The following is a 13074-nucleotide window of genomic DNA, read 5'->3' on the forward strand; positions in this document are numbered from 1 at the left end:
TACATAAGTCAGAGAACAAATACATTGTTTTCGTCAATATCACCCCTTCCTTGGCTCTCTTCCAGTTTTTCCCTCCCATCCCCACCCATAAGTTATATAGTTCATTTTAAACATAGTGTCTAGTGAGTACCACTGCTGCACTTGTTCACCCTTTGTTCATCCATTTCCGTGCCCCCACTTACCATCCTAAAGACAATTAAGTGAACAAACAAGGCGAAAATAAAAAAACTGAAACAGCAACAAGGAAAAAACTTCATTCCCGTTTCCTGGACTTCATTTCAATAACTATTCTTTTATATGATCAGATGCACATAGGCATTGTACCTTTGTGTTCCTCCCCTAAGAGTATCCTCCTTTGGCCTCATGGTGTGTAAATGTCTAGAGTCCTATATAATTTCCCATGCTCCAGTGTATGTTAAATCTAGCTTCTGTATATGAGAGAAAACTGTCAATTGTCTAGCTGAATTGGCTATATCCATCTATTTCCCTGCAAATGACATATTATTATTTCTTTTTTTTCTGTTTTTTTTTTAGTTGTAATGTGTAGAGGAGTTACAGATACATTCGCCAGATAGTAGGTGTATTACTTCTAACACATTGATACCCCTACATATTATTCTTTCTAATGACTGTGTAAAATTCCATTGTGTGTAGGTCTCACGTATTTTGGATCCAGTCATCTATTGGAGGGCATCTGGACCATTTCCACACTTGGCATTGTGAACAGGGCAGCAATGAACATAGATGTGCAAGTGTCTTTATGGTATCCTGGCAGATGCCTGGGAGTCTTATGACTGGGTTGTAGGGACGATCTCTTGTTTAATTCTTTTCTGAGGAACCAGCAGACTGCTATCCATATTGGTTGTACTAGTTTATATTCCCATCAACAGTAGAATCGGGTTCCCTTTCCCCCACATCCCTGCTAATACTTGTCATTGTCCAAATACATGATGTTGGCCAATCTAACTGAATGTCACCGGGGTTTTGATGGCTAAAATGTGTTGAGTATCTTTTGTTTTTTACAGTTACATTGGTCCCATAATGAGTACATTTCTTTTAGAACAGTGTTGCCTTTCCCCTCATTTTCTGTTTTTTTTCCCCCCTCCTAACCCCCTTCCCTGCAATCTGTATAGTTCATTTTCAAAATAGTGTCTAGTGAGTATCACTGCTGAATTATGTGCCCAGCATCTTAAGGCTGGCTGAATCACTACTATCTCCTTACTGCATTGACCATGAAAGCTGCTTTAGTAGGGCCCTGTGTGTCCATTCACAAGGGGTACACTATGCTCCTAAGCCTTCCAGGCTTAGGGTGCTGATTCTGTCAGTAGCATTTTGGACTTTCAGGGATCCCAGATGTGATTCCAGACTGGTGGTAAGATCCGGGAAATGGAAAGAGGTCTTTTAATGACTCAAGACAGAGAGGATTTGTTGTTCTGATCATTTAGGTCTGTGATCTAAGATGGATGGGAGGATAATAATGAGATAGTTGGGCAGTGAAGGGCTTGATGGTAGGAAAAGCTGTGCTTATAAGCTCTTCCCTTTGCTGTGTGTCAAGGGCCTTTACCACAGTTTCTTTGGCAACATAGTAAAGTAGATCGGTTAATACTCTTTAGAGGCAAGTAACTCAATTCAACTGAAGTTAGTTGAAAAGAAAAGAGTGTTCCATTTTGAGGCTATTGGGGCCATTGTCTTGTATATGGGAATTGAGCTAGGCCTCAGAATTACAAGGCTGTCAGAAATTGATACCATACACTCTCTACCTTCACATCTTTGCACCTCTCTCCCTCTCTCCCCCTCCCCCTCCCATACCAGTCCTGGTGCTTGAGCTCAGGGCCTGAGTGCTGTCCTTGGGCTTTCTCAAGGCTAGAACTCTACCAATTGAGCCACAGCACCATTTCTGGCTTTTTCTATGTATGTGATAATCAGGAGTTGAACCCAAGTCTTCGTGCAATGCTAGGCAAACACTCTACCACTAGGCCAACCTCCTGGTCCCACTACTTCTCTTTATCCCCTTCTCCACTCCCTCCCCTCTCCTCCTGTTTCCTTTCCTTCCCTCCCCTTCATTTCTTCCACATAGCTGGCTCTATGACCTAGGACAAATTACTTAATTCTTTTTGTTTCTATTTCTTCAATTATAAATGGAGTAAAAAATTTGAGTGTCACTGAATTCTAGTGAAGACTAAATGAGATCATGAAAATAAAATCAGTGACTATTCATTATATAAAAAGATGGAGAAATAAAGTTGTTTCTGATTTTATGTCAGGAGATTTTGGGGTGAGCAGTTCAGCTCCTAATCAGAATAGCTGATACAAGTATTTTCCATACGGCCAACACTCATGGCTGACCTCCTTTAAAGGAGATTCTACTTTTATCCATTCCTGGAAGAGAGCTTCTTCCAATCTGTGAGAAGGTGGCAACTGGCAAGAAGAGGGACTGGGGTGACAGTCAGAGCTGGGAGGCATACTTTGTCTGACTGTTAGTTTCATTATATCTCTGTACTTCTGCAGTATTATAGAATTCTTAACTTTGTATCAATATCATAATTTTGTATTCATTTGTTTTCTTACCTGAGAATCCATATGAATCAAGATTACGGGCTTTAGCCACTAGCACATGGCTCATCCTATTTTTAATACATTTAAAATATACATAATAAAATTGACATCCTATTTAATTCTGTATAACCTGTTTTACTCATTCAATGATATTTATGAGTATCATACCAGTGCAGTGAGATATAGATTTACTTTATCTTTTTCAGAATACTAACAAGCCAGTTGCTGGTGGCCAGGATGGTAATTCTAGCTACTCAGGAGGCTGAAATCTGGGGATATGGTTCAAGGCCATGCTGGGCAGGAAAGTCTCTGAAACTCTTATCTCCAATGAACTACTCAGAAAAAGCCAGAAGTGATTCTGTGGCTCACATGGTTGAGCACTAGTCTTGACCACAGAGATGCTTAGAGACAGAGTCTAGGTTTGGAGTTCAAGCTTCAGCACCCGCAAACAACAACAACAAACAACTAACACAGTATTCCAAAGTTTGGATTTTAATTCAATTCAAAAATATTTACTGCAAAAAGTATGTGTTGCAGAGCCTTATACATTCCAGATAATCTTCTAGCACTTGAGATACATCATTGGACAAAATAGGCAAATATTCTTTTATGCCTTTCCTCTTTGGATTGAATTTTTTTTTTTTGCCAGTCCTGGGCTTGAGCTCAGGGCCTGAGCACTGTCCTTGGACTTTCTCAAGGCTAGAGCTCTACCACTTGAGCCTCAGCACCACTTCCAGCCTTTTTTTTCTATGTATGTGGTACCAAGGAATCAAACCCGGGTCTTCGTGCATGCTAGGCAAGCACATTACCACTAGACCAAACTCCTAGCCCCTGGATTGAATTTTAATCAAATTTTAATCAAATATCCCATTGGTAAAGGAAATATAGAGACTTCCTGTTAATAAAAATAGGAGGCCAGATGCAGTGGCTCATACCTATAATCCTAGCTACCCAGAAGGCTGAAACCTAGATTCAGCCTATGCAGGAATACCTCAGCAAATACATCTCCAATTAGACAAATTCTTGATTAGAGGCATATTTCAAATGGTGCAGCATCAGCTATGAGCAAAAAGATTGAACAAGAGTGTGAGACACTGAATTCAAGCCCTGGTACTGCCAAAAAAAATATATGAAAGCAGGAGAAATGATGGAACTACAATTCAGCATTTCCATCCTTGGAAAAATAATTGAACTAGTCAGTAGTTATCAATGCATAACAGCAGAAGAAATATGCCAATAGGAAAGTTGCCCTGGAGGGAATCAGGCTGAGAGGCCATCTCACTGCTAAAGCAGGACAAACAACCTGGCAAAATAGGCCTCCTGACACTGACCTACTCACAGGACAACTTTGTGAATGTACTCAGGATCTCATGGGCTAATATTTATGAAAGGGGACATTTAAAAACATTCTGAAAAACTCTATCATCACTTATTGTTAGTCAGGGCTCTTAAGTGCAAATGTCAGAAACGTAACCCAAACATGAGCGAACAGCACAACCAAGAAGGCTGGTCTAGAGCTTAATTGGCTCATGAATTCACTGTTTGTCCTTTTTTCTTGAATGCTTTTTTCCATGACACAGGCAAAATAAGGGCACCAAAACTTATCCCTTAGCAGTGCCAGAGTGAGCAATGTTTTGGGATCAAGCAAAAATGTCATGTAAGGAATTCTGATCTGTCTAGCTCTGGACATATAGAACTCATCTGTGGCTAGGAATGGGGGAGTGTTTCATAGATGACGTCTAGATCATGTTGCCTTTCCTTTTTGAGACTGGGGAAAAGAGGACTTGGCTTCTCTAAAGCCATTTGGAGGTGCTTTTGTATGGGAATGAGGATCTGTAGCTTCTCTACTCTTCTTAACTACCAATACTATGTGCAGGAAGAAGAGATTAACTTTTAAAAACTGTCAACTGACCTATAATTTACTTATTTACCCATTTATTTATTGCCAGTCTGGGGTTTGAACTCAGGGACTAGGAACTGTCCCCGAGCCTCTGTGCTCAAGAGCCACAACACCACTACTGGCTATTTCTGTTTATGTGGTGCTGAAGAATTGAACCTAGGGCTTCATGAAGGCTAGGCAAGCTCTCTATCACTAAGCCACATTCCCAGCCCCACAACTGACCCATTTTAATTAAAACTATAAGTTAGGGGTTATTTCCTCAAGATATTGGATTTTTAAAGATATTGGATTTACATAGATAACAGCCATAGATAACAGCTAGGAACTTGTTGGCAATACAGATTCCCAGGCTTACTGAACCCGAAACTCTTTTGTATACTGGCTTACATTCCTTCAGATATATGCCTAGGAGTACTCTAGAAGGATCATATGGTGTTTCTATTTTTAGTTTTTTTGATGAACCTCCATACTGATTTCCATACTGACTGGAACAATTTACATTTCCACTAACAATGTAAAAGAATTCCTTACCAAGACATGTGAAAGGGTATCAATGTATGTGAATTAATGCACCTTCTATCTGGCAAATATCATGTAACCCTTTTACTAATTACAATAAAAAAAAAAGAGGAATCAAAAAAAAAAAAGAATTCCTTCCCCCCTCTTCTTTATCTTCCACAGCATTTGTTGTTTGATATTTGTTTGTTGCCATTCTGACAGGGATGAAATAGAATCTGGGCATTGTTTTTAATATTTCCTTTATGACAGAGTATGTTGGACTATTTCATGTGTTAGCTGCTTTGTAGTCTCAAAGCATTCATTTGTCTATTATTTAGATTATTCTTTCTTTTGGTATTTAATTATTTGAGATGTTTATGTATCTATATATCAATTCCTTATTAGGTGAATAACTGCCAAAAGATTTTCTGAGTCAGGCTCAGTGGCTCATGCCTATAATCCTAGCTACTCAGGAGGCTGAGATATGAGATTAAAGGTTCAAGGCCAGCCTGGGCAGAAAAGGACCTGAGACCCTTATCACCAATTGACCTCTAGAAAATGGGAAGTGGGGCTTGGCTCAAGGGTAGGGCGGTAGCCTTGAGCTGAAGAGCTCAAGGACAGAGCGCACAAAAAAAAAAAAGATTTTCTGCCATTTTGTAGATTGTCTTTTTTTTTTCCAAGCCAAACTGTATCCAGCTTTATTAAAGATACTTTTCATAAACAATCATGGTATTTCAGGCAGGACATGGGCAGACAATCTTTTTTTTTTTAAACAGTATACAACAACTTTCAAACTCCCTTCTTGGATGGTCTATCAAAATCAGAAAGCCATTATAAAACCCAATGATGTCTTCACTTGATGCTCTGAATAGGGGAAGTTTAGAGTGAGGGTTGAAATTTCACATTAAACATATTGTTTAACAACTTTTCACAAGCCGACCCTGACTTTCAGGAAATGAAAATGGCAGAATTATCAATCTGAAAATTCACGATTTAGAAAAGGAAACCACTGCTCTTTTAGGGAACGTCATTTCAGTGATGCCACTGTGAAGTCCAGACTGCCTGGCACACTGGAAAAACCAACTGGGGGCAGGGAAGGTCAAGGTCCCAACTGGCGTCTGGATTTAAGGGAGTTAAGTCTATGCTGAGTATGGAGAAGGAGGAGGACAAAAATGATTTTGAGTTTTCCCAGCTCACAAAGTATTTGTGCCAAGGTTGCTGTGTGTCAACACAAGGGAATTCCTCCTCCAGGGAGCCAACAGAAGCCTCTCAAAACTAGCAGGGAAAGGTGTTCTCCCCTATTTATCCAGTTTTGGAGACATTCTGTTAGTGACAGATGCTCCTTTCCCCAAAACAAGTGTTCCTTGTGCTAACAACATAGCTTAAAAAAAAAGTAAAACAAAATTCTGCATTTTTATAAAACTTGATAAAAAATAGTATTTCAAACTGTACAGTCACCAGAAGTACACAGTTATCAAAAATGCACACACTTTCACTTGGCATCTCCAGCACCTTTAGCTTTCTGTGCCTGGTCTGTTTTGACATCTCCATTTTCTGCAGGGTTATTCCCATCCTTGCCAGCATCAGCTTTGCCCTTCTTCCCTTTAGGTACCTTCTCTCCCTTCTTTGCAGGGGCTTTTTTAGGCTTGGGCTCTGGCTTTGGAGGAGCAGGTTTAGCAGACAACCTGGCGGATCTTCTCTGTGGCTCGTCCTTCACCTTCGCTTTATCTCCTTTGGCATCACCTTCAGCCTTTCTCTTGGGCATGGTGGCGGCGGGACGGAGGCGCTGGGCGGGCTGCAGCGACGCGCGGCTTTGGTCGGTCCGGGGTCATCCTCGCCTCCTCTTCACACTGCTCTGTAGATTGTCTCTTTATTCTCATAATTGTTTTCTTTGCTGTGCAGCTTTGTAAACAGGATGCAATCCCACTTGTCAGTTTTACTGTTATTTCTTGAGTTATAGGAATCTTATTTAGAAAATTATTTATGTCTTCATATGTTTTCATTCACTTTCCAGTAATAGTGTAAAACTTGCAGGTCTTCTAGGTCTGTGCTTCATACCAGCAGGAAGTAGTCAAAGACTGAGTTTGACTCCTTGTTCCCTAGAAGATTTCAAGGTTTCTCAGAGTCTTTGGTTGGGGAATGATAGGTACTAGTTAGCCAGACACAATGGAGAAGTGTAAAGGGTGAGATCACATCTCTGAAAGAGAACATTTGTAATTAAACTTTCCGATCAAACTGTGGCAAGAGAGCTGCTGTACTTTCAGACATCACATCTACACTTCAGTGATAGAATTACCAGATACTGTGTCTGGACTGAGATTCTTCTTTTGCTTTAGTTGTGTGTGTGTGTGTGTGTGTGTGTGTGTGTGTGTGTGTGTGTGTGTCTGTCTGTCTGTCTGTCTGTCTGTCTGTCTGTCTCCTCCTATCATATGCATGTATGTATATATATAATTTTTTTTGTTGATTGTGGGACTTGAACTCTGGTCCTTGAGCTCTTCAGCTCAAGGCTACCACCTTACCCCTTGAGCCTCAGTGCCACTTTCGGTTTTCTGGAGATATATTGGAGATAAGAGTCTCACATTATTTAGTGCCCAGGCTGGCTTTGAACCACAATCCTCAGATCTCAGCCTCCTGAGTAGCTAGGATTACAGGCATTAGCTACTGTGCCTAGCTTGAATATGTATTTTTTTTTACCATTTATTCTTGAAATTGTGCCCTTTTTATTACATACATTTTGAGGCAATGTTTCTCTTACTTTAGAGTCATGAAGGTAGAAGAGGAGAAGGCTGGTGTAGGAAAGCTGGACCCCACAAGCTACAAAAGAAGACATCCAGGTCAAGGTAAAGACACTTTGAAAACTTGTTGCAAATCCCAGGAAAGTTTGAGAATTCTTTTTTTTTTTTTTTTTTACAGGAGCTCCAGTTGGAGCACCTGGAGAGCTGTTGTCTTCCTTGATTCACCACAGTGACTTCTTCAAACTTATGGGACCTGCCTTTCACAGTGTCTTTAAGGGACCATGTGACTGGGTAGGAGACAGGAAACTGGCACTTTGCCAAGATGATATCTTTTCTTAGATTCATGTAATTTCACCAATTTATAAACCATGATTAATGCCAAGTAGCAACATTATTAGATTTTGAAAATGACAGCACAATATTAAAACAAGGGGAAGGGAAGCTGGAAAACGTATTTCCTTTGTTACAGAAGTCCTGGCTCTGAGCCCTCCTGTACTGATGGACCTCTGATTTAACATGGTTTGACTTGATACTTTTTCAGTTTTAGGATGATTCAAAAGCAGAGGAAGGTAGTACTGATAAAAAGTTTGATCTTTTCTTGGGCTAGCAGTATACTGTCATGATGTTGGGCTGTGGGAGCTGCCACAAGGGGAAACCCTTGATGTCCTCTAGTGTACTGTGTAGCTAGGCTAAGATACTTCAAAGCTTAGGTGCTTTAACTGCCTTTTCGACCTAGGAGGTACTCAATTTATGACTAACAAATTTGGACATACCCATTGTAAATTGGGGGAATATCTGTACTCTACAGAGTAGAGGCAGTCTGATGAACCTGCTGACCCCACCATTATAGTAGCCTCACTTGAAAGAAGCACTGATCTTGTTGCTGAGCGGATGCTTGTTGAACTAAGGAATGTGTAGAGCACTCTGGGGCTGTTGATGGATCAAGAGGAATGAAGTGAAGAGTTCCTAGAAGAGCTTGGCATGAGTCCTGAGCCAAACTCTACCTGATGCCCCAGAGAGAGGAGAGGATCTACAGAACTGAAGGGGAGTTTGGACTTGGGAAAGGTTTCTTTCCCCACAGTTCACTAGCTAAATAATCATGCACTAATGATTATGGTAGGAGCCAGGAACAGATACCGTTATATTTAGGACAAAAAGTAAAATATTTCCTTGAAAGGTATCTTGTGCTTTTTTTTTTTTTTTTGCCAGTCCTGGGCCTGGGCTTAGGTCCTGAGCACTGTCCTTTGACTTTCTCAAGGCTAGAGCTCTACCATTTGAGCCTCAGCACCACTTCTGGCTTTTTCTATGTATATGGTACCAAGGAATGAAACCTGGATCTTCGTGCATGCTAGGCAAGCACTCTACCACTAGGCCAAACTCCCGGCCCTCTTGTGTTCTTTAATAAGCATGTTTTCATATATATCATCCTTTGATTACAATTTTCATAATTATTTTTCAAACATGATCCTATCTTTTTGGTTCCAGTCTTGGGGACTTAAGAGTCTGGGGTCCTGTCTTTGGATTTTTTTTTTTTTGATCAATGATAACGCTCTACCACTTGAGCCAGTGTTCCACCTCTGGCCTTTAGTGGGTAATTGGAGGTAAGAGCCTCATGGACTTTCCTTCCAGGGCTGGCTTGGAATTGTAATCCTCAGATCTCAGCCATGAGTAGCTAGGATTGCAGGCATGAGCCACTGGCACCCTACTTCTCATGACCCTATTTTGTCTTCTCAAAAATCTTGCCATTATGGCTGGGAGTTTGGCATAGAGGTAGAGTGCTTGCCTAGCATGCATGAAGACCCGGGTTCGATTCCTTGGTACCACAAATATAGAAAAAGCCGAAAATGGTGCTGTGACTCAAGTGGTAGAGCTCTAGCCTTGAGAAAGCCCAAGGACAGTGCCCAGCCCCTGAGTTCAAGCCCCAGGACTGGTCAAAAAAATCTTGGCAATAAATAGATTTTCATTTTCATGTTACAGAAGAGGACACTGAGGAACAGGCTGCCTGTGGCCACAGAACAAGGGCATTTTAAGAGAGCACCTAGGGTAACTGTGACGAGGGGTAGAGGCCTTTCTCATATACCTGAAACTTTCCATTCAGTTTCTTTCTCAGGGAAAAAAAAATAGATCCAAGTATGCTAAGACATTAGAGTGGAACTACTCACTTCTAAATGCTTCTGCCAAAGTCTTACCTAGATTGCTTAAGAAATGTAGTATAGGATCTAGGGTACAATTCAGTAGTAAAATTCCTGTTAGCATGAGCAAGGCTATGGGTTCAGCTTCCAATGCAACAACAAGAACAGTAACAATAGCCACAATCAAAAGTGTGGGAAGTCACATTATAGTTAAGAGGAAACAAATGAATTAAGTGGGGCCAATCATTTAGATACTGTTGTAGAGCTAACCAACCAACCTTGAGCAATGAGAGGTCTATCCAGAAATGTATTTCTGGTTCTACCAGAAATATATATATATATATATATATATATATATATATATACACACAAAATTGTAACTATTAAAAATGGCTACCAACACTTCTAGTTTCTACTCTGACTTGTAAAGAGCTTCAAAGTTGTAACTTTTACCCTTATAATAACAAAAAATTTGAAAAATCACTTTGTTTAGATGCATCAAGAATTTAGATTAAAAACTACTACGACTGAAGTCTTAGGAGCCCTCACACCTTACTGAGTTTTACCCCTGTTTGCTCACTGAAGATCAGAGAAAAATATTGTTTCCCCAGGAGAAGGGAAAATGTAACTTGTTGAAATAAGCTGGGAGTTTGGCCTAGTGGTTAAAGTGCTTGCCTAGCATGCACGAAGACCTGTGTTCGATTCCTTGGTACCACATATATAGAAAAAAGCCGGAAGTGGTGCTGAGGCTCAAGTGGTAGAGCTCTAGTCTTGAGAAAGTCCAAGGATAGTGCTCAGGCCCTGAGCTCAAGCTCAGGACTGGCAAAAAAAAAAAGAACATTATCCACAATGACCTACCCAATAAAGAAAAACAAAACAAGCCAAGAGGTGGCTCATGCCTGTAATCCTAGCCACTCAGGAGGCTGAAATCTGAGGATCACAGTTCAAAGCCAGCCTGGGCACTAAAGACCCAGAAACTCTTATCTCCAATTAACCGCTAGAAAACCAGAAGTGGTACTGTGGCTCAAGGAGTAGGGTGGTAGACTTGAGCTGAAGAGCTCAGGAACAGCGCCCAGGCCCAGAGTTTAAGCCCCACAACTGACCAAAAACAAAAACAAAAATTTCCAGACCCTATTCCAAATTTGGTGGAAGAGTAATTATACAACTCCAGCTCTCTCTAGTCTTCCTATCTCACCTAAAATGTGGGGTGGGGTGGAAGGAAGCACTTTTGAAAATCACAGCTTGCTAAAAGACTTAAGACCTAATTATAGGATTATAGAATGGCTTCCCTTCCCCCAACACCTTGTTACCACTTCAAGAGAGATTCTGTATAATAACACTGGATTATAAGCAAAAGAACTACAAACCTCAGACTATTTGGGGAGTTTCTAGGGAAACCTGAGAGCAACAGAGGATACAATAACAAGAATTCTAGAGGAAATTGAAGCGTCTTATATTTACTGCTGCAGCAAACACAGACTAACTACTAGGCACACAAACATAATATTAAAGCTTTGTCTTGTACCAAAAATATCTTTAATTTATAATTTCCAGGCATCATGTAGACTCAGATGTGTAACATGAGCAAAGACAAAGTCTCCAAAAAATGAAAAAAAAATAAAGGCTAGGTATCAAAAACACTATTATAGAAATGAAGAATGCCTTTTATGAGCTCATTAATAGTCTTAGCATGTTAAGTGAGGTAAGCCAAGCTCAGAGACAGTGCATGTTTTTTTTTCTCATATGTGGAAATTAGATTTAAAATACATTTGGACATGATAATTTATACAAGCATTCCAAGCATTCATATACAAACAGACTAAAAGAGAAATGCACTTGGGATGGGGGAAACCAACAGTGTAACCTCTCTGAAAATTAAAATACTATTTATCAGAATGAATTCCAGAAAATGAATGTTTTGTTGTTATTGTTGTTGCTGGTTGTTAAGAAGTGTTTTTCAGAAAGTTGGAAAGATACATAGATGAAGCCCTCAAATGTACACAAAGCAAGAGAAAACATTAGAGAAGACATAAACAAAGATAAAATATTATTCTTACTATTCCTATTTAATTTAATACATAACTATATTGTTTGTTTTGTCAGTTGTGGGGCCTGATCTCAGGGCCTGGGTGCTGCTCAGGAGCTTTTATGTTGAGGGCCAGTACTCTATTATTTTGAGTCACAGTGCTACTTCTGGCTTTCTGGTGGTTAGTTGGAGATAAGAGGCTCAGGGACTGCCTGGGATGGCAACAAATTGCTATCCTTAGATTTCAGCCTCCTAAATAGGTAGGATTACAGATGTGAGCCACCAGCGCCTGGCAGTAACTATATTGTTGAAGGTGATAATAATAATGATATACTGGGTGGTTATAGCATATGGATAAATGAGATGAAAGGAAGCAGAATTACAGGGATGGGAGAAATTGAAAACACTCTGCTATGAGGTGCCTATACTGCCCAAGAAATACTATACTGTTTTTTGAAAGTGACTTAGATTAGTAATACAGGTACATTGGAGGTTTTAGAGCAACTTGTAGATTTTTTTTTTTGCCAGTGCTGGGGATTGTACTCAGGGCCTGAGCACTGTTCTTGGGCTTTCCTAAAGGCTCTACCACTTGAGCTTTTTTCTATGCATGTGGTACTGAAGAATCGGAGCCGGGTATTCATACATGCTAGGCAAGCACTCTACCACTAGGCCAAACTCCTGGCCCCAACTGGTAGAATTTTTACAAAAGAAGTATAATTGACATGCTTACAGGAGAGGAAAATAGAATCATGTACAATATTCAATGAAAAGCAGAGGAGGAGCTGGTGACTCACATCTATAACCCTAGCTACCAGGGGGCTGAAAGCTAAAGGATTGTGATTTGAAGCCAATGTGGGCAGAGAAGTCTAAGGATCTTCATCTCCAAAATAACCAGCAAAAAGCTGGGCTGGAGGGCTAGCTCAAGAGGTGGTAGATCATCAACCAAACAAGCAAACTGAGCAAGGGCCCGCCTCTGAGTTTCAAGCCTCAGTAAAAAAGGAATTCCTGGCAAGAAAGAAAAATTTGTGGGATTCAGTGAAAGCAGTGCTTAGGAAAAAAAACTATTATGTGCTACTCATAGTCCTGGAACTATCCCTGAGCTTTTGTGCTCAAGGCTAGTACTCTACCACTTGAACCATAGGTCCAATCTGATCTCTTTTAGTAGTTAATTGGAGATAAGAATCTCATGGACTTTCCTGACCTGGCTGGCTTCAAAATACAATCCTC

At 40.3% G+C, this 13074-nt stretch overlaps 1 protein-coding gene and 1 pseudogene across 1 annotated transcript in view; one reads left to right on the forward strand and one right to left on the reverse strand.

The window, feature by feature from the left end:
* Slc4a5 (solute carrier family 4 member 5) overlaps positions 1-13074 on the forward strand; it is a 101405-nt gene that overhangs the window by 12435 nt on the left and 75896 nt on the right. Inside the window, exon 3 of the mRNA XM_090336660.1 lies at positions 7715-7794. Coding sequence (XP_090192786.1) covers positions 7715-7794 — 80 coding nt within the window. The remainder of the gene's footprint in view (positions 1-7714; positions 7795-13074) is intronic.
* Positions 5819-6815, reverse strand: LOC150060528 (non-histone chromosomal protein HMG-17 pseudogene; annotated as a pseudogene).

The sequence above is a fragment of the Megascapheus bottae genome, chromosome 7 (assembly GCF_031878675.1).
Source record: "Megascapheus bottae isolate mThoBot1 chromosome 7, mThoBot2.hap1, whole genome shotgun sequence".
NCBI lineage: Eukaryota > Metazoa > Chordata > Mammalia > Rodentia > Geomyidae > Megascapheus > Megascapheus bottae.